Here is a 22,156-nt window from a genome sequence, read left to right as displayed (position 1 = left end):
TTATTTGAAAGTGTCTCATGGAAACGTTTTTACAAATTTGGAAAAAAAACTCTGCCAATCCTAAGTAGAATTTAAGATGTTCCTTATGTTACAGACAAGGTGCATCCCTGATAGTGTTTAGTGGCGTTTCTTAGGATGAAACCAAATTAGCGCTGATCTCATGTCCTAAATAAGTGACTTGTTTCTTAGAAAATTTCACTTGGAATACTCAACTGTTAACTCACGTTTGTCTAAAATACTGAGGGGCATATTGTGAGAAAGTAGCCTCTTGCTAGCATGGTTAGCCCCATTTTTGGCCTGTTTGTCACTGTTTGTCAGTGTGTTTTAACTGTGTCACTGGGATCCTGGTAGCCAGAACTCCAGTGCTTATGCTCTCTCTGGTTCCAAATTTGTACTTACATACTGGTAACCCAGTATTTCACTCCAAATTGGCATACTGGACCCCCCCTTATAAGCCCCTAGTATATGGTACCTAGGTACCCAGGGCATTGGGGTTCCAGGGGATCCTTATGGGCTGCAGCATTTCTTTTGCCAACCACAAGGGGCCCATACAAAGGCTTCTACAGGACTGCCATTGCAGCCTGTGTGAAATGGTGCATGCACTTTTCACAGCCATTTTCACTGCAACAGGTAACTTATAAGTCACCTATAGGGCAGGCCTTCAGACCCTGAAGAGTGGGTGCAAAGTATCTGTGTGTGAGGGCATCCCTGCACCAGCAGAGGTGCTCCCACGTTGTCCAGGTCCATTTTTCCGGACTTCGTGAGTGCGGGGATGCCATTTTAAGTGTGCACTGTACATAGGTCAATACCTATGCACAGCTTCACAATGGTAATTCCAGATATGGCCATGTAAGGTGCCTAACAACTGGGAATTGTACCCCAATACTGATCCCAGTATTGGTTGCACAATTCCATGCACTCTGGGGGCTCCACAGTGGACCCCACAGCATTTAGCTGAGCTAACTACATGCCATCCGGTGGCGGAATCCTATTGCTGGCACAATTCCGTACATACTACACACACATTACCTTTTCTTTGCATCCTGAGGCAGTAGATGGATACTGGGAAGCATGAACAGTGAATACACTGATATTTACCATTTGTGTTTCGAAGGTTAAAACTATTTCATTCCATTTGGATACCACACATGTTCATTTTCTGAACTTACTCGTCTCTCAGAAATGTCAGTACGAGCAGCCAAGACTTACTCCAGGAGGTCCTAAAGGGACTACATCTCAAATACAGTATGGATAGTAATCACACCCCATAATCTCAATACACTGCTAAAATATATGTTTTAACATGTCCAGATTTACAGGAGAGGGATAAGACTCAATCCCTCCACTTCCCAACAAACGTTTCCTGGCATGCGCACAGAGAGCCGCCACGCCTGCAATGTGTCTCCACATTCACAGGGTGTCCTGCGATGTGATAGTGAAAAGTTGCCCACCCTAGTAACGGCTAGTAGATAGATGAAACTTTAGAATCGTGTTGCACCAAGCAAACTTCCCCCAAAACCCTACAAAATGACCTGCTTAAATACCTGAATATCAGGAGCCCAATGCACCAACTGGTCAAAGTTAGGGACATATTTATGGAAAAGTGATGCATCATTCATAATGCGCCAATTTTCTAGCGCCGCATTGCGTCCCCCTAACGATACCATGTGTGCACCGTATGTACAATACGGCGCACCATGGCGGTTGTGTCCACATTAGCATCATAATTTGTGGCGCTAATATGCCGCTTTGCTGGATTACCGCCATAAATGATGGTGTTAATGCAGCGAAGCACAGTGAGGCTCATTGTTTTCAATGGGAGCGTCATCTCAAAGCCTGCCTTATGCAGGCGTTAATAATGACACTAAAAATGTCAGAGTGAAATCTAGTAAATTTCACTGCGCCATTTTTCTGGGCCTCCCTTCGTGGGAACGCCCCCTTTGCATACATTATGCCTGGTGCAGGTATAATGTGGCACAAGGGTTTAGAAAGTGGTGCAATGCTTACATTGCTCTAGTTTGTAAATATGGTGCGTGGGAAATGCCACCTTAACGCCACATTTGTGTTAAAATAAATGACGCAAATGTGGCGCAAGGTGGCGCTAGGGGCATCATAATACGCCCCTCAGTGCGCTTGAGTAAACCGTAAACCAGTTCCACTTCCAAACACGCCAACAAATCCGGGTTCAGGCGGGAGATTCCCGATTTTTTAAGTAGAAACTTGTTTTGCTTTAGCTGACTCCCGTCTCAAATTGCCTCCTCTTTTAGAAAAGTCACTAGGGAAAATACATTTCCCCGTTTTCTTTTCCCCCAAAATCTCCCACTTTCCCGTTCTAAAAGGATGGCATGTACGAACTTCTCAACAACTAACACACCACCTCGCCACAGCTCGCCTGGCACCCCTCGTCTCCCAGGGGTGCCCAAAATGCTTCCCTGCAGGACTTAAACAGGCCGGTCCTGCCTTCTAGAGTCCGTCCGCCAGGGGGCAGACAGGGGTCGCTGTTTTTGTTTATCTGGTTCAAGCTTCTCTCGTTCATTGACCTGTCGCTCATAACTTCCCCGGTGCAGGGGCCGGTCCTTCACTTCTGCCGGAGCTGCGGAGCTGCAGGACGAGATGTGGCGACAGGCCGTGCAGGAGTGGAGGTGAGCCGGGCCCGGGGGCTGCGGTATGTTCTTCTGTGCTGCATAGAGCTATGCCTCGGTATGGTTAAGCACGTTATGTACAATACATTCTGATATACAGCAGTACTGCTGTGGGATGTTTGTCATGTTATTTGTTGCATATCATATGTTATGCAGTCATAGCTGCTGAGATCCCCATACCTGCTTAGTTAGACTAGTAGTGTTTTTGCCCCTTGGAATTCTAGGATTTGTAGTCCTGGTTTTGTACTCGGCCTTTAGGACTACAAATCACAGAATTGTAAGAAAAACCGGTACTGGCCTAATTAGTCATGCGTGGACCTGGCAAAGCTGGCACTGTGTGCAGTGCTAATGGTGTGATGTGCTATGCTGTTATATATCTCTGTGTTATTTTAAGCTGTGCTGTGGTATAGTCGGGGATACTGGAATTACGCTTTTGTCCGACCATGGATTTTTTTTCATAGTTATGGATTTGCCGCATTTGCCACATAATCCGTAATGTGCTGCATAAACTGCAGATTTTAAAACAAAGAAGTTGTCTCTAGCTTAAGCGGTTCAAAAGTTACTAAAAAAGTAGCAACACTTGTCGCGCAGTGAAAGGCCCTTTGGAACGGTTGATTGATCACCTTTGTGCCGCTTGTTGCTATGTTTTGGTGTTAAACTGGTACTACTGAGGCGCAATCTATGCCCAGACCGTGTTAAGTGTAAAAATAGCAACATAGTGAAGTAATACTAGCAGACAGTATGCAGCACTGTGCCGCATAATTTGCCTTTTCTTGCCGCATAATTTGACCCTCCCATGATGCTTAATTCCAGTGGCCCCGGGGATAGTATTGTCTGTTATTCCGTGCTGTCAATGTATGTCCTGTAGTGCTGCACCGTGCTTTATTTTATGTCATGTATGCCCCGGTACAGCGTAGTGTGTTATGCACTGATATGTTACTCTATGGTGTGTAGATACATGATGTGCTGTGTGTGGTAGGTTTTGTTAAACTTCACTGTGCCGTCACATAGCGTGCAGTGTCTTGTCATGCTACATGTGTTCTACTCCGTGTTATGCCATGATGTGTCGTGTCACTTTTTAGGAGGTGCCTATTTCAGGTGAGTGGAAATGAACACGTTAAATGCATGCTGAAATAAACAACTATTTTAGATGAAACACGAGATATTCACCCGAACTCACTAGTGTCGCATTTATTCAGATTCTGCTCGGTTGGATCACAAACCCACTGGTCTTGGCCCCTCCCCGGATCCTCGCTCCCTCTGGCTTCCGCTCAACTATTTGCCCCTTGAAGCCTCTAATCTAAGTTAGGGGCCAAGATCTCAACCTCCCTTGTACAGATCTCCAGGTATCTTATCAAGGCCAGGGGCTTTGTTGGAAACTATCTTCAGTACTGACTGTCTTACCTTGGACAATGTTATTGGCACAGTTCCCGTGTGTGGCTTCTCTCTGCTCCCCCATCTAGATCTCCTTGGTCCCTGACAGGTGCATTGATGCCCTCAGTACTATTAAGGACATACAATCTAGAGATGTGAGGGACCCAAGCAGCAGCAGGGGCACTCACCTCTGCCGGGCAATGGCCTTCCTTTGATCCCGTTGCAAGCAGGTTCCAGAAGGCTGCATCGAGTAAACCCTCCCACAACCTCCCGTCCCAGTCTTTTTTCACAACACTAATACGCCGCTTATATGCCGCTCTCTTCTCTTATATTGAGGTTGTATAGCTGGCATGAGGGCTGCCCAGGCTGTCTTACAAGCCTTGCTATACCAGGACGAGGGGGGCTTTCTCCTAAAGGACGTTTTTGGGCGAAGGCCCGCGACCGAAGGGAGCTCAGGAGGGCCCGGAGCGGAAACCCCACCGCGGCCCTGAGCAAACAAAGCGCCAAAAATGGCGCGCAACGTCACAATAGAAAATAGGGGTACCGGAAGCCCCCCGCGAGCACCCCACCATTTCCGGCCAAGAACGCAAAACGGACGTTCTGGCGGAAACAGAAAGGGGAGACAGGAAATAAAACAACTAAACCAATGGGGGTGCAAGCATTTTTTGAATCGCGCACCCCCCCCCCACCCCCATGGGCCCGGAGGGCAGAAATGGGGGATAAAAGGCTGCCCGGCTCCAAGTACCCACAAAAGTTGCAGGAGACCGGGCATCAACAGCCCATAGCTCAGTGGCGAATTTAAGACCGCCGTCACCGGAAGCCGCCCCGTGACAGGGGTTCGAATCCAGCTGCCACCCGGAACGTTGTGATTAGCCGGGACGTACCAAAAAAAAAAAAAAAAAAACAAGACAGAGGAAGGGAAACGGTCGAGCATTTAAAACAGCTGTAGAGGGGAGACAAGCCCCTCCCTCACCTAGCGGACTAAGCAAGGGCCCAACACAGAGCAGGAGAGCATCAAAGCAACAAACAAAGAAGGACAGCAGCCAGGGACAGCCCAAAGGGCGACGCGACCTGGCTGCAGCTACTACAACCCCACCAGCAGCAACAACCGGGGACAGCCCTTGCGGCGACGCGACCCGAGTTGATCACCTAACAACAGCAGGGGACAGCCCAGCCGGGGTGACGCGACCCTGTTGGTGGACTGACCAACGAGGCACCATGGAGAACGGACCAATGGTAGAGCTTGACATCGAGGAGATCATCAAAGCCGCTAGGGAAGCGGCAACAACACGCAGCAAGGACTGGATCCTAAAACAGATAAAAGGAATAAGCACAGAAGGAGCGATGGCGCAGGACGAGCGCAACGACAACGCGACAGGTGGCGCAGCACCGGAAGGCGAGGAACCGCAGACGGAGGCAAAGAAGCGACAGCGCAACACGAGCAGGAGCACGAAAAAGGGGGACAAGAAGGAAGCGGCAGACCACACCGAAGCACCCACCCCGGGTCCCAGCAAGAGAGCGAAGGCGAACAATGGTGAGCAGATCAGCATAATTGTCCAAGAATGTCTGAAATCAATGGCGCCGCTATTATTTGCAAAAGCAGGGGGGGCGCCTGAGGCAAGAGAACTGGGGGACACAGAAAGCAGGATCGAAACAGGCCCCAGCATAGTAAAAGGGAGGGGGTCCAGGGCCCCTAGAGCAGACGCAGCGCGCGAGCGTACCCCATCACCCGACAGTGGGGAGGAGGAGACAGCTCCTTTAAACCCCACAGCTAAGCCAACACAGGCATGAGACTCGGATAGGAGCACACGCAGGCGGCGCAGCCCATCTGCGGGCGGGCGGGCCCCAGAAACATACAAAAGGGGAACCCTGGGGAGACCATACATGGTAGCAAGGGCGCCAGGGCTAGCAAGCCTGATCCCACTAGCGGTAAAAGAAAGGATATGGCGCAGAGAGTTCATAGACATCTTCACCCTGCTAGAAATCCAAGTAGAGGGCCTTGACCTAACCACAGTTGACAAAAAAGAAGAGGAGAGGAGAGAGCGTAACAGAGTCAGAAAGGAAAGGAATTTCGATAACTGGCTAGACGCCTTTAGAATCATGGCCTGTATAATAGTCGAGAAGTTCCCACACTGTGCAAAAGATCTGTGGCTATACGAGTCAAAGATACACGAGGCACAGAGGCAATTCGCTGGTGAGGCATGGCTAGACTACGACAAAGGCTTTAGGCTAAAAATGCAGGCACACCCAGATATGGAATGGGATGAGGAGGACGTGGCAGGGTATATGCATAAAATGATGATAGCGAGAGAAGCTAGGTCATGGGCAAACAAAGGCGAGCAGCCCTTTCGCGGGAGCTACCAAAAAAGCAAGTATGACAGAGCGAAACCCTACCACAAGAAACAACAGCTCACACAATGGAAAGGGCAGCAGGCAGGTAGAGCAAACACGGCAGTATGCTACAAATTTGAGAAAGACGAGTGCACATGGGGCTCAGCATGCAAATTTAGGCACGTGTGCTCAACATGCGGGGGCGGTCACCCCGCAACAGAATGCAAAAGAGGGGGGGGGGACAGCGTCAAGAGGGAAAAAGGCAAAAAGAAGTAGACAAGCCAGCATGGTTCCATGGCTGGGAAGAAAGGTGGAATTAGCAGCTTCCCCCATTAACACAGCCAAGCTGAGACAACTGGCTAACGAATACGGCAACAAACAAAATGCTAAATTAATATGCGAAGGCTTTGAACAAGGTTTTAAAATTCCGTCCCGGGCGCAACCATACAGCACAACACCTAAAAACCTGCGCTCAGCAAGTGAGTTCCCCTCAATCATAAGAGAAAAAATCAACAAAGAGATTGAGCTAGAGAGAGCGGAGGGCCCCCTAGCACCTCCCATCCCACCCGAACTCCTAGTCTCCCCACTGGGGATTGTTCCCAAAAAAGAGGCAGGCAAATTCAGACTCATCCATCACCTATCCTACCCCGAAGGCAGTTCGGTTAACGATGGCATAGACCCAGACCACTGCGCGGTGGGTTACACTTCAGTGGACGACGCAGTCGATTTAGTACGCACAAAGGGGCGGGGAGCGCTGATGGCAAAGGCCGACATAGAGGCAGCCTTTAGACTCCTGCCTGTACACCCAGAGAGCTATCACTTACTAGGGTTCAGTTTCGAGGGAAATACCTACTTTGACAAAGCGATGCCCATGGGGTGTTCAATTGCCTGCGCCTATTTCGAGATATTCAGCACATTCCTGGAGTGGGCCCTACACAAACAACACCCCAGGGGCGGCAAGCTGCACTACCTGGACGACTTTCTATTCATAGGGGAACCCAGTGGCCCCGAATGCCAAAACCTACTAAATGCCTTCCAAACTCTGGCAGCCGAGCTGGGCATCCCATTGGCAGGAGATAAAACCACGGGCCCAACCACCAGGCTAGTCTTTCTAGGGATAGAGCTGGATTCCTTAGCAGGCACTTCCAGCATACCACCGGACAAGGACAAGGACCTCCAAGGAAACATCAAAAGGCTAGTGGGCAAGCAGAAGGCCACCCTCGGGGAAATACAGGAGCTTTTAGGCAAACTCAACTTTGCCGCAAGAGTCATCCCGGTGGGAAGGGTATTCGCCAGGCGATTAACACAGCTAACTAGGGGTTTAGAGAAGAAACACCACCACGTCAGGCTGACATCAGGGGTAAAACAGGACCTGCAGACATGGCAGGCATTTTTGACAGACTTCAATGGCACATTGATCTGGAGAGAGGGTTGGGTGTCTGCCAGACAGATTGAATTGTACACTGATGCGGCAGGCAGCGTAGGGTTCGGGGCCCTGCTAAAGGACAAGTGGTGTGCCAAAAAATGGCCAGAGTCTTGGGCTGCCCGAGGCCTCACAAAAAATATCACACTGCTAGAGCTATTTCCCATTGCAGTGTCCCTGACCATATGGAGGGAACAACTAAAGAATATGAAACTCACATTATGGTCGGACAACCAAGCGGTAGTGCACGCCATCAATAGGGGGGCATCCCAGTGCGCAGTGGTCCTAAAACTGCTGAGATACATGGTGTTTCTACAGCTGGAGAACAACCTAGACATAAGAGCAAGGCACGTGCAGGGCGCAGTAAACACTAAAGCTGATGCCCTCTCTCGTTTCCAGATGGGAAAGTTCAGGACACTGGTCCCAGGCGCGGAGAAAGAGATGACACCATTTCCCACAAGTTTATGGGGCCTGGTAGAGGGGACCTAATGGCATTAATAAAGCACGCCCTAGCACCCAAGACAGCAAAACGCTATGCTACGTACGCAAACAGAGTGCTAACAGTGACAGGCCTGCAGTCTTTTGAGGTCCACGAGGAATCTCAAAGAGCTATAGAGCATTTCATACAATGGGCTTACACACAGAAGAAAACCAAGTCCTGGGCTCAAGCACATGTAACAGCAGTGGCCCACTACAGCAAACTGACAACAGGCAGAGACCCGGCAAACTCCCATTACATAAAATCCGCAATGAGAGGGTGGCGCCGGTTGGAGGGGCCGGCCCGGGACCAACGGCGCCCAATCGAGTTCAGCACCCTGAAGCTGCTGGTCGGTGCCCTCAGACACATCTGCCGCGAAAGCTTCGAACATACCCTATTCAGGGCAGCATTCACGCTGGCCTTTTTTGGGGCCTTTAGAGTAAGTGAGCTGGTGGCCCCAGCAAAGGGCGGGCGGGCAGATACATGCATACAGAGACAAGACGTGCAGTTAAGGGAGAAAGACATGCAAATCATGCTACGGAAATCCAAGACTGACCAGCTGGGAAAAGGCAAAAGAATTGATTTAAGGTGCCTAGACGACCACGAAGCATGCCCAGTGTGCAGCACACGGGATTACATGAAGCTAAGCACAGAGGGGCAGGGAGCGCTTCTGAAACACGCAAATGGAGACTTCCTGAGCATTTACCAGCTCAAGGCAGTCCTGAGGAGGGCCCTGAACAACATAGGGCTCCCCGCCAACAAATTTGGCACCCACTCATTCAGAATAGGGGCAGCAACCACGGCGGCGCGCTACGGCATACCAGAGCACGGCATCAAAGCAATCGGGAGATGGAGCTCCAACGCTTACAAGGGCTACATCAGGGAACAACATAAAGAAGGAAAACACTAGCCAAAGCCAGACCCTCAATTTTCCCCCTTATACACCCAGGTCAACACAGAACGGTATGGATAATCGGACACTCTTTCGTGCGCAGAACACAGACATGGTGGGAATCGGGCGACCCCACGAACGAGCAGCGCCCCCGTCATACAGAGGTGAAATGGTTTGGCTTCCCGGGCATGAAATGGGAACACTTCCAAGGCAGGCTAAGAGAGCTACTGGCCTCACGACATCATGAACCTGACGTAATGATCATCCACCTGGGGGGCAATGACCTGGCACAGCTTGGCAGGAGGGAACTATTGGCAAGTATTAGGGCAAATCTCGTGTCAGCGGCCAGAACCTTAGGAGAAGTATCCCTGGTATGGTCAGAAATCATCCCGAGAAGGGAATGGAGAGGAGCCATATCAGCAGGCGCCCTGGACAGATCAAGAAAAAAATTGAACATAGCGGTCAAAAAATTCTGCATGCAAAATGGATGGGAATGCGTCAGGCATGGGCTCATCAACCTACAAAGGCCAGAATACTTTGCGAGAGACGGGGTACACCTGTCCCGCCAGGGGACTGAGGTGTTCTGGGACAACTTATGGGCTGCCCTGCAGCTGGCTGGATGCAAATAAACTCAGATGAAATAGGGGGAGCCACCCTCGAGCGGTAACCCGAGGGTCGGCGTGGCGGAAAGGAGAGATAAACAAGAACTACAAAGGCCACACCCCACGCAGCGGGGTGGCAGGGCTACTTACCTTGGGATGCCTCACGGCAGGGTAAGGAAGCCAGCGGAGGTACTCGAAAACACGGCACTCGCAGCCCGGGTCCGCCAGAGAGCGGGACACAAGGACTAAACAAAGGTAGCGAGTTAAGCCTAAAGAAACGAGTACCTTCCTACTGGAAAAAAAGGAATAACGGCTAAAGACCAAACGGGAGATTGATTGAAAACAAAGGAACGACGGCATGTAACAAAGAAGTCATTGTTAAGCGGAAAGGCGAAGTGAGGTACGACACAAATGTACCAAGCTGAACCACAAACATGGCAATGTATCGCTCGCAACAACTTGATAGAATGATTTATGGCCCTCATAAAAGCAGGGCGGGCATGCTGTAAACTAACTGTTCAATAAACTGCGGCCAAAAGATTTCCAAACACATACCAACTCCAGTGTTATCATTTGCGGGTATGGGCCGTATGGAGGGGTTTTGGGCGAAGGCCCGCGACCGAAGGGAGCTCAGGAGGGCCCGGAGCGGAAACCCCACCGCGGCCCTGAGCAAACAAAGCGCCAAAAATGGCGCGCAACGTCACAATAGAAAATAGGGGTACCGGAAGCCCCCCGCGAGCACCCCACCATTTCCGGCCAAGAACGCAAAACGGACGTTCTGGCGGAAACAGAAAGGGGAGACAGGAAATAAAACAACTAAACCAATGGGGGTGCAAGCATTTTTTGAATCGCGCACCCCCCCCCACCCCCATGGGCCCGGAGGGCAGAAATGGGGGATAAAAGGCTGCCCGGCTCCAAGTACCCACAAAAGTTGCAGGAGACCGGGCAGCAGGAGAGAAGAAGACACCCACCCACCCACACCTAAACATCAGGCTCCCAGAGCGTCGCAGACTGGGAATAAGGACAACAGACGGTAGCAGTATACGGCGGAAAGGAGAGATAAACAAGAACTACAAAGGCCACACCCCACGCAGCGGGGTGGCAGGGCTACTTACCTTGGGATGCCTCACGGCAGGGTAAGGAAGCCAGCGGAGGTACTCGAAAACACGGCACTCGCAGCCCGGGTCCGCCAGAGAGCGGGACACAAGGACTAAACAAAGGTAGCGAGTTAAGCCTAAAGAAACGAGTACCTTCCTACTGGAAAAAAAGGAATAACGGCTAAAGACCAAACGGGAGATTGATTGAAAACAAAGGAACGACGGCATGTAACAAAGAAGTCATTGTTAAGCGGAAAGGCGAAGTGAGGTACGACACAAATGTACCAAGCTGAACCACAAACATGGCAATGTATCGCTCGCAACAACTTGATAGAATGATTTATGGCCCTCATAAAAGCAGGGCGGGCATGCTGTAAACTAACTGTTCAATAAACTGCGGCCAAAAGATTTCCAAACACATACCAACTCCAGTGTTATCATTTGCGGGTATGGGCCGTATGGAGGGGTTTTGTAGCCGGAAACAATAGCCCGTAAGCGGTGTGAATAGGTTGTGATGGATAGTACATACTTGTTCAAACGATTCACCCTGAACCGCGCCCGCTTCAGGACCTGGAGCTGCCCAATGCTCCATCCAACAAGGCTGTATATTCCCTGCTGGTGCTCCCTTGAAGTGGCCATGGAAGCCCATTTAACCCAACGCTTGTTACTGGAAATTTGCATCCTACGATCAAAGGGCTCATCAACACTAACCCTCTCGTTCACTGTCGGGAGATCTACAACAAGGACCAATGCTTTATGGTCACGGCCCCCTCTAGCAAGTACTGTCATATCTCTTCGATGCGGCCAAACCCTCTCATCCTCCAGGATATAATCAGTGAGGCTAGTTCCTGGGATCCAATTAAAAATATGTTTCCCTTTTTTAATCAGTGTGTCCTTCCATTTGTTGCTTGCAAACCCTGGTTCAATGTTAGCGCATTAATGTGCAATGCCAGGACAGTCCACTTCCCAATAGGTGGTATTCCCAGGGGAGGGATCCACCAAACAGCACCCTCATCATGTGTGAGGGGAACTGGGCAAGCACCCAGGGTGTCAGACTGACAGTTAAAATCCCCACCACAAGCTTCACTAACCCCCCCCCCCCCGCCCCCGGCACATTGGTCTTATGTATATTCAATAATTCAACAGTTGTGGAATCACTAATGGCCCCCTCAGGCCTTAAGTAAACATAGGCACACATCGAAGGAAAAGTGAGGGAAACACAAGCAATATCCTTCAAGGGGATCATTATTTCTTGAGCCATGCAGTTAAGCGTAGTGCTTACCTAAGTCACCCCTACCCCTGCCCCCGTGACAGCTCGCTTACTAAAATGTGTATAACCAGATCAGTGTACAAGCCTGGTAGACTAGGTTTTCTAAAAAAGGCAAATTGACTGTGTATCTATAAATTCGCCCCAATCTGGGAACTCAACTTTGTTCATCAACCCTGCAACATTCCACAATACTAATCTAACCTGGATTGCAGAGGATTCATGTTTGGGGTCAGCACAAGGGACCAAAGAAGATGACACCGCCCCTGCACTGGGTGATTCGAGGACAGGAATGCCTGGCAACTAAAGAGGCAGACCCCCTGAGATGATTCGTTATTAATTCAATAATAGTACACTGCTCACCCACACCCTGGGTTGGCATTACATCAGGATCAAGATAACAGGATCTAAGTTGTTGCAACCCACCAATGTTGTCTATTTCCACATTTACCAGCGACCCATGGAAGGGATGCCCAGCGACCAGCGCCCCTTCTCCTCACCTGACCTATGAGAGTCCCATCCAGAAAAGTTGTCGTCCAAACTGCCCCTGCAAATAATCTTACTTAATGCTTCTTCCCTACCCCCTGGCCCCAGTCCAATAGTACACACCCTTGCAGGAGTAAGGAGTAGGCTTTAAAACATAGTCCGTCCGTCCCATCCAGGGCGTCAGAGCGATTGGATACAGGGATTCCAAATATACCTGTTCACCCTAGATGTTTATTGGAACAATCCAACAGGCCCCAATCTGAATGCAAGTGCTTTCTATGAGACACCAGGACCTGCCTCCGGGCACGGCCGGGCTTGTAAAAGTACCCAAGTGGAATTCTGTGCTGGGACTCCAAGTGTGTCTAAAGAGGAGACTCTGCACCAACCTAGGTGATCTAAAATTGATTACAACACAATCGCCCTGACGATCCACTGGCCCGACCCCAACTGCGTGTGGGAAGATTATCGTTCGCCTTGGCAAGAGGAAAGTTCCTCCACCAAACCGGCCAATTAGGCACTTGTTGGTAAGTCCATCCTGGTTCTCCCCCTGAGCATTGTGAGACGAGGCACGCCTGCTTATGCTAACTTGCAGGTGGAAGATTTATAACCCGTTGCTTCTGGAAGGGGTCAGCTCACCTGGTCAATGGTTTGGTTAAGCCCGCCCTCTCCCCCAGGGAATCAAGAACCCCCTCAAGCCTGGAAACCACAGGGACAGCTCCTTAAGATCTATTGTGCACTGTGTGTGCATTAGCGTTGAGTGCAGTGGATGTGCACCCCCTGACTTCAGCCTCGAGCTGTGGGGGTGGGGGGAGGTAGACCCATCCCTTGACAGATTTACAGAGCGACAAATGTTATTAGTCTGAAGACCCCCGGGGTCAAAGCAGCTGGTTTTTGTAATTCACTCTATAGTGATTCCAAATCAGTGAGTCGCTGCCGATCTGGTCGGAACCGGAGAGAGCTCAGCTGCCAACATCTCCAACCTTCATTAGCCAGTGTCCCGAGTAACCCGAGGCGCAGCAGCCCAGGCCTCCCTTCGAACTGAGGTCCCAGTGTCACGAGAGGCCCGAGCTTCGTGCTGGCAGTCCGAACTGGAAATTATCCCTACCCGAGGGCGCCCTCTAGGCGGTGTGGCCTGCTTAGGAAGACTTGTGCGAACCTTTGGGCGTGCGCCAGTAGCGCCCATGGCTGGAACATCAATGCAGGAACTATGGGGTGTGAACTTGAAGGGAGGTTCATCCAATACTTCGTCTGCTGAGGTAGCACAGGAAAGGGGTGAAACGCCCCCAATAGGCGCACTCCCACCTGCCCCCACAGACAACCTCCTCTCCGTTGAAGCAGTTTCTGTGGAAATGATCCCCACTGCACGCTGCAACATTTTGTCGTTGCTCATGTATGTGTGGAAGCCACGGTAACAGTGGCCCCAACACCCTTTAGTTTAATTCCCGTGCCACCATTTATATACCTGACTGGAGTGTTTAGAAATCACAATGCTCGTCACTTAGAGAACAGTACAAGGGAGCGCTATACAATGCAACACAGCAGCACTGTGTAGACACTCGAGTGACCGGATGGCAAAACAATAATCAGGGGAGAGCAAAGCCCACACTTAACCCCCGGGTCGCTTGAACAAAAGGACGTCAGAGAGTGGGACCAGCCCAGCCTCCTCCGACCGCAGACGGGCGCAGATAGGCCCGCCCTTGACCTGGTCTTTGCACAGCGGAGCCCAGCCAGTACCTTTGTAGCGCCTCTTGGTGCACAGAGTGATGAAGCGGACCTCCTACCGCACAGGATGCCGGGAAAGTAAGTCCTGGCCCCCTGCCAGCCACCAAAGCGTCCCACGCAGCGGGGCCCAGCCAGCAGCTTTGTAGCGCCTCTTGGCGCGCAGAGAGTGATGAAGCAGCCCTCCTGCCGCTCGGAGATGCCGGGAAAGTAAGTCCTGGCCCCCCGGCAAGCCACCACACATCAACTTAATTTGATGTTTGCAGAAAATAGACCTAGGGCAACAAAAGGGAGTGATGGTATTGTTTGTTATGTAAACTACCAAGGGTAGATTGCTCCCCCTGTCGCTGCAGCTCCTCCAGCTCCTCCAGCCCAGGTTCCTGAGACCGCCCAGCTACCTCGCAGTAAGTACCCCCCACCTCCCAGCCCCTCGCCCTGCCCCGCGCTACTCACCCTCTCTCCTGCTTCTTTTCTTCTTCTCTGTTCTTCCTCTGCGCTCTTCCTCTGTAGTCTTCTTCTGTCCCTCCTGCTCCCCGTCTTCTCTCTTCATCTGTGTGCTTCTCTCTCTCTCTCCTTTGCACCGCGACCTGCGTGTGCCTCTTCTTCTCTGTCCCTCTTCTTGGCTCTTTCCTCTGCTGCTCGTCGCCCCTCTTCTTCTTCACCTTCTTCTGTAATCTTCTGTCTTCTGCGCTCCCCTTCTTCACCTTCTTCTGTATTTTTCTGTCTTCTGCGCCCCTCTTCTTCTTTATCTTCTTCTGTGGTCTTCGGTACCTTCTTCTGTGGTCTTCTGTCTTCTGTTCTTCTTCTTCTGTCTTCTGTACCTTCTTCTGTGGTCCTCTGTCTTCTGTTCTTCGTCTTCTGTCTTCTGTCTTCTGTTCTTCGTCTTCTGTACCTTCTTCTGTGGTCCTCTCTTCTGTTCTTCTGTCTTCTGTCTCCTGTCTTCTGTTCTTCGTCTTCTGTCTTCTGTTCTTCCTGCCCTCCTGCTCCTGTCTCGTCTCTCTCCCTCACTCGCCTCCCCCTCTGTATCACCCCTATCTACCCCTATCGCTATCTGCCTCCCTCACTCCTCCTATCTACCTATCTCTCTATCTATCTCCCTCACTCACCACCTCCTCCTATCTACCTATCTCTCTATCTTCCCCCCCACTCGCCACCCCCTCTGTTACCACCCCTATCTTCCTATCCTTTCACTCTACCTCTCACCCTCACCCACCTCTACAACCCCCCCTCCCCTATCTTCCCAACCTTACTCCTATCTCTCTCCCTAAACTCCTAAACTTCCTAAAACTCACCCCCCACCACCCTTAAACCCCCCTCCCCCAGCTCTTCTCCCCTCTACCTGTACCCCCCTCCCTCCGCTTTCCCGCCGCCACCTCCTGCACGCCCCGCCCCCCAGCTCCCATTCGCCCCCAGCTGACCCCTCCCCCACCCTCCCTCTTATGGCGGCCGTTGCGCGACAGTGGTAGCGACCCTTGACCCAAGGGTAGGTTGCTCCCCCTGCCGCTGCAGCTCCTCCAGCTCCTCCAGCCCAGGTTCCTGAGACCGCCCAGCTACCTCGCAGTAAGTACCCCCCACCTCCCAGCCCCTCGCCCTGCCCCGCGTTACTCACCCTCTCTCCTGCTTCTTTTCTTCTTCTCTGTTCTTCCTCTGCGCTCTTCCTCTGTAGTCTTCTTCTGTTCTCTTCTGTCCCTCCTGCTCCCAGTCTTCTCTCTCCAACTTTCCAGCTTTGTTCTCTCTCTCATACTTGTTCTAACTGTTCACCCTGAACCGCGCCCCGCTTCAGGACCTGGAGCTGCTCAATGCTCCATCCAACAAGGCTATATATTCCCTGCTGGTGCTCCCTTGAAGTAGCCATGGAAGCCCATTTAACCCAACGCTTGTTACCGGAAATTTGCATCCTACGATCAAAGGGTTCATCACCACTAACCCTCTCGTTCACTGTCGGGAGATCTACAACAAGGACAAATGCATTATGGTCACGGCCCCCTCTAGCAAGTACTGTCATATCTCTTCGATGCGGCCAAACCCTCACATCCGCCAGGATATAATCAGTGAGGCTAGTTCCTGGGGTCCAATTAAAAATATGTTTCCCTTTTTTAATCAGTGTGTCCTTCCATTTGTTGCTTGGAAACCCTGGTTCAATGTTAGGCCATCAATTTGCAATGCCAGGACAGTCCACTTCCCAATAGGTGGTATTCCCAGGGGAGGGATCCACCAAACAGCACCCTCATCATGTGTGAGGGGAACTGGGCAAGCACCCAGGGTGTCAGGCGGACAGTTAAAATCCCCACCCACAAGCTTCACTAACCCCCCCCCCGGCACATTGGTCTTATGTATATTCAATGATTCAACAGTTGTGGAATCACTGATGGCCATAAGTAAACATTGTAAATATAGGCACACAACAAAGGACAAGTGAGGGAAACACAAGCAATGTCCTTCAAGGGGATCATTATTTCTTGAGCCATGCGGCTAAGCATAGTGCTTACCTAAGTCACTAGGCCCCCCAACAGCCTACCCCGCCCCCTGTGACAGCTAGCTTACTAAAATTAGTACAATCTGACCAGTGTACAAGCATAGTAGACTAGGTGTCCTAGAAAAGGCAAGTTGACTGTGTATCTATAAATTCGCCCTATTCTGGGAGCTCAACTTTGTTGACCGACCATACAACATTCCACAATACTAATCTAACCTGGATTGCAGAGGATTCATGGTTGGGGTCAGCACAATGGACCAAAGAAGATGACACCGCCCCTGCACTGGGTGATTCGAGGACAGGAATGCCGGGCAACTAAAGAGGCAGACCCCCTGAGATGACACTGCTCACCCACACCCTGGGTTGGCATTACATCGGATCTAAGTCGTTGCAACCCACCAATGTTGTCTATTTCCACGTTTACCAGCGACCCATGGAAGGGATGCCCAGCGACCAGCGCCCCTTCTCCTCACCTGACCTATGGGAGCCCCATCCAGAAAAGTTGTCGCCCAAACTGCCCCTGAAAATAACCTTACTTAATGCTACTTCCCTACCCCCTGTCCCCAGTCCAATAGTACACACCCTTGCAGGAGTGGGCTTTAAAACATAGTCCGTCCCCCCCATCCAGGGCGCCAGAGCGATTGGATACAGGGATTCCAAATTTACCTGTTCCACTAAGATGTTTATTGGAACAATCCAACAGGCCCCAATCTGGGTGCAAGTGCTTTCTATGAGACAAGGCCTGCCTCCGGGCACGGCCAGGCTTGTAAAAGTACCCAAGTGGAGGAGACTCCTTAGATGTTTCTGTGCTTGGACCCCAAGTGTTTGTAAAGAGTAGACTCTGCACCAACCTAGGTGATCTAAAATTGATTACAACACAATCGCCCTGACGATCCACTGGCCCCGACCCCAACCGGCCCACCCTGCGTGTGGGAAGATTATCGTTTGCCTTGGCAGAGGAAACCTCCTCTACCAAACCAGCCAATGTAGGCACTTGTTGGTAAGTTCATCCTGGTTCTCCCTCTGAGCCTTGTGAGAGGCACGCCTGCTTATGCTAACATGTAGGGACAGCCTGCAGGTGGGAGATTTATAACCGGTTACTGACCTGGTCAATGGTTTGGTTAAGCCCGCCCCCTCCCTCAGGGAATTAAGAACCCCCTCAAGCCTGGAAACCACAGGGACAGCTCCTTAAGATCTATTGTGCACTGTGTGTGCATTAGCGTTGAGTGCAGTGGATGTGCACCCTCTGACTTCAGCCTCGAGCTGTGGGGGGGGGGGGGGCAGACCCATCCCTTGACAGATCTACAGAGCGACAAATGTTATTAGTCTGAAGACCCCCGGGGTCAAAGCAGCTGGTGTTTGTAATTCACTCTGTAGTGATTCCAAATCAGTGAGTCGCTGCCGATCTGGTCGGAACCGGAGAGAGCTCAGCTGCCAACATCTCCAACCTTCATTAGCCAGTGTCCCGAGTAACCCGAGGCGCAGCAGCCCAGGCCTCCCTTCGAACTGAGGTCCCAGTGTCACGAGAGGCCCGAGCTTCGTGCTGGCAGTCCGAACTGGAAATTATCCCTACCCGAGGGCGCCCTCTAGGCGGTGTGGCCTGCTTAGGAAGACTTGTGCGAACCTTTGGGCGTGCGCCAGTAGCGCCCATGGCTGGAACATCAATGCAGGAACTATGGGGTGTGAACTTGAAGGGAGGTTCATCCAATACTTCGTCTGCTGAGGTAGCACAGGAAAGGTCAGAGGTGAAAGGCCACCAATAGGCGCACTCCCACCTGCCCCCACAGACAACCTCCTCTCTGTTGAAGCAGTTTCTGCGGAAATGATCCCCATTGGACGCTGCAACATTTTGTCGATGCTCATGTATGTGTGGGAGTCACAGTAACTGTGGCCCCAACACCCTTCATTTTACCCATGCCAATAGTTATATGCTTGACTGGAGTGTTTAGAAATCACAATGCTCGTCACTTAGAGAAAAGTACAAGGGAGCGCTAAACAATGCAATACAATACAGCACTGCAGCACTGCGTAGACACTTGAGTGACCGGGTGGCAAAACAATAATCAGGGGAGAGCAAAGCCCACACTTAACCCCCAGGTCGCTTGAACAAAAGGACGTCAGAGAGTGGGGCCAGCCCAGCCTCCTCCGACCGCAGAAGGGCGCAGACAGGCCCGCCCCTGACCTGGTCTTTGCACAGCGGAGCCCAGCCAGTACATTTGTAGCGCCTCTTGGTGCGCAGAGTGATGAAGCAGCCCTCCTACCGCACAGGATGCCGGGAAAGTAAGTCCTGGCCCCCGGCCAGCCACCAAAGCGTCCCACGCAGCGGGTCCAAGCCAGTAGCTTTGTAGCGCCTCTTGGCGCGCAGAGAGTGATGAAGCAGCCGTCCTGCCGCACGAGATGCCGGGAAAGTAAGTCCTGGCCCCCTGGGCAGCCACCAAACATCAACATAATTTGATGTTTGCAGAAAATAGACCTAGGGCAACAAAAGGGAGTGATGGTATTGTTTGTTATGCAAACTATTTAGGGTTTTTAATGAGGAATCATTAACATCTACCCCTCAGGTGTTAAACTGTGCTACACAACTTACCCCGCACTAGAAAAGAGCACTTGTGTTAATAGCGCAGTACCTCGGCCATTCTGCAGCTGTGTGCTATACTCCTCTCACTTGCAGTCAGCATGTACTGTATTATAATATTGTATTGTGACACTTATATAGGGCTTACTACAACTATGTGGGGCGCTGGAGGACTTGCCCACATGGGTAGCACGCCACACCATAGAGGACGTGCAGTTGGAAGGATGTTGCTGATGTTTTGATCCTATGTGGGAAGTGTTTCCGTGTCATGTGTGATAGCCACGAGGTGCAGTTATCGTGTAGTGGGACACAGCGCTTAGCAGTGTGAGAGACAGGCGAGGTCATAGCATTTAGTGAGCTGGCAGCTTCGAGCAGCTTTGCAGGTGCTTGTATGCTCTTTACTGTTTTCACGATGGGAAGCTGGTGAAAGCACTGGGCGTCTATTCTGAGATGTATCTATTGGTTGGTTTACTGCTGTGGACTGGGACAGGACCGGGTGGTGGACATGACCTCTAGCAGTTCTGTCTTATGTGAGTGTCAGAGCATCAAGTAATGTAAATGAATTATTATGCAGTCTGTATGAACTACAACCGGCTGCCCAGCTGCAGAGTGTTAGAATAGTATGAGGCAGGAGGGGTATATATTGTAGTGTAATTGCATTTATACCCCGAAGAGGTATTGTAGCACTTTAAGTGGCGCAGTTAAGAGAAAATGCTCCTCAGTCAAGAGTTTTGTTGCCCATCTCACCTTTGCTTGTGAAGGTCAAAATGGCAAATAAACCTCAGGCTTGGCGTCCTACAAGGAGTTCAGAAATCAGGTGCCAAGAACTTTTTTCAGGTACATTGGCTTCTGAGGCAGTGGCAGTCGAGGTTCCCGGTGTCAGTTTACCATGATTTTCTATGTTAACACTACCACACTACAGCATGCTAACCTAAGGAATGCTATGGGTTGTCTCAATGCTGTGGTAGTTGTAACACAAACTCCACATACTGGACACGCCCATCGCTCTAAGGGAGGGTCCCCTTGGATGAGCGGACCTATAACCTCAATGGGAAGGCCTCCACCACATAGGGTGGCCACTGGCTGCATGCGTAGTTGTGCTACTCCTACAGCAAGCTCTTAAAATGGATACAACCATCACACATAGCCTCCATTTGTTAAACTGGCTCCAACCATCACACATAGCCTCCATTTGTTAAACTGGCTCCAACCATCACACATAGCCTCTATTTCTTAATCTGGTTCCAACCATCACACATAGCCTCCATTTGTTAAACTGGCTCCAACCATCCATTTCTTAAACTGGCTTCGACCATAGCACTTAGCCTCCATTTCTTAAACTATCTTAACCTGGTCCCAACCATCACACATAGCCTCTATTTCTTAAACTGGCTTCAAATATTAAACACAGACTCCATTTCTTTAAACTGGCTCCAACCATCACACTTAGCCTCCATTTCTTTATCTGGTCCCAACCATCACACATAGCCTCCATTTCTTAATCTGGTCCCAACCATCACACTTAGCCTCCATTTCTTAATCTGGTCCCCACCATCACACATAGCCTCCATTTGTTAACCTGGTCCCAACCATCACACATAGCCTCCATTTCTTAATCTGGTCCCAACCATCACACATAGCCTCCATTTCTTAACCTGGTCCCCACCATCACACATAGCCTCCATTTCTTAATCTGGTCCCAACCATCACACATAGCCTCCATTTCTTAACCTGGTCCCCACCATCACACTTAGCCTCCATTTCTTAATCTGGTCCCAACCATCACACATAGCCTCCATTTCTTAACCTGGTCCCAACCATCACACATAGCCTCCATTTCTTAATCTGGTCCCAACCATCACACATAGCCTCCATTTCTTTATCTGGTCCCAACCATCACACATAGCCTCCATTTCTTAACCTGGTCCCAACCATCACACATAGCCTCCATTTCTTAATCTGGTCCCAACCATCACACATAGCCTCCATTTCTTAATTTGGTCTCACCCATCACATTTAGCCTCCATTCGTTAAACTCGCTCCAACCATCCATTTCTTAAACTGGCTCCACCCATCACACTTAGCCTCCATTTCTCAAACTGGCTCCAACCTTCGCACTTAGCCTCCATTTCCTTCCAAGGTACAAGTTTTATGCTTCAAACACATGAGAGCTCTTGCTGATGAAGCTGTGGAACACATGGAAATGCTGAAACGTTCCACAGATGTGAACTGGAGAAGATGAAAGATGTCTAGTGTTGCATCATATCTGGGCCCTGCGGGTGAGTTTTATGTCGACAAGTACGGTCTACCCGCCCGCTTTTGACGAACTATGTCCCTGTTTGGTGACTCTAAAGGCAGTCGTCCCCTGTGAACTATGGTTTTCTTCATTGTAACAACCCCAACTACTCTGCACAGACTTACCACTGCCCATTGTTTAATCAGCTTCATCTTCCTGAAAGCAGAACAGCCCAGTCAGTGCCAGTGATTAGCTGCACCTTACAGAGAGCGGCTTCAAACATCTCTCCCTTCTTCAAGTTAATGTGTTTTTCTATCAATGCAAGGACTGTTTATTTCCCAAAACTCTACATTCCTAACTATATAATTAAGTACTTTCCTTATATTTGTCTGCAGACTACAGTATGACCCAGTATTTCACTTATTGTTTCAATAAAGATTCCCATGTTTGCAAAAATATTTTTTTGACGCTAACTGTCCCAAAATAAACAAGTAATGTAAAAATATATAACGGGTAGCAGGTGTTGCTCTTATATGTCCACTGTATTTCCATTTGAAG

At 50.5% G+C, this 22,156-nt stretch overlaps 1 protein-coding gene across 3 annotated transcripts in view; it reads left to right on the top strand.

Annotated features, from left to right (window-relative positions):
* Nucleotides 1–2,514: 2,514 nt before the first annotated feature.
* LOC138296799 (epoxide hydrolase 1-like) overlaps nucleotides 2,515–22,156 on the top strand; it is a 167,260-nt gene continuing 147,618 nt past the window's right edge. Inside the window, exon 1 of one of the 3 annotated variants that reach the window (XM_069236241.1) lies at nucleotides 2,515–2,642. In XM_069236241.1, the coding sequence (XP_069092342.1) occupies nucleotides 2,614–2,642 (29 nt within the window). In that variant the 5' untranslated portion in view covers nucleotides 2,515–2,613. Of the gene's footprint in view, nucleotides 2,701–14,424; nucleotides 14,522–22,156 lie in introns of those variants that run through there. The other 2 variants (XM_069236242.1, XM_069236240.1) reach the window with 2 other exon arrangements.

Source organism: Pleurodeles waltl, chromosome 5 (assembly GCF_031143425.1).
Source record: "Pleurodeles waltl isolate 20211129_DDA chromosome 5, aPleWal1.hap1.20221129, whole genome shotgun sequence".
Classification (NCBI taxonomy): Eukaryota; Metazoa; Chordata; class Amphibia; order Caudata; family Salamandridae; genus Pleurodeles; species Pleurodeles waltl.
Note: the sequence above shows the minus strand (reverse complement) of the source record. Positions and strands in the feature narration are given on the sequence as shown.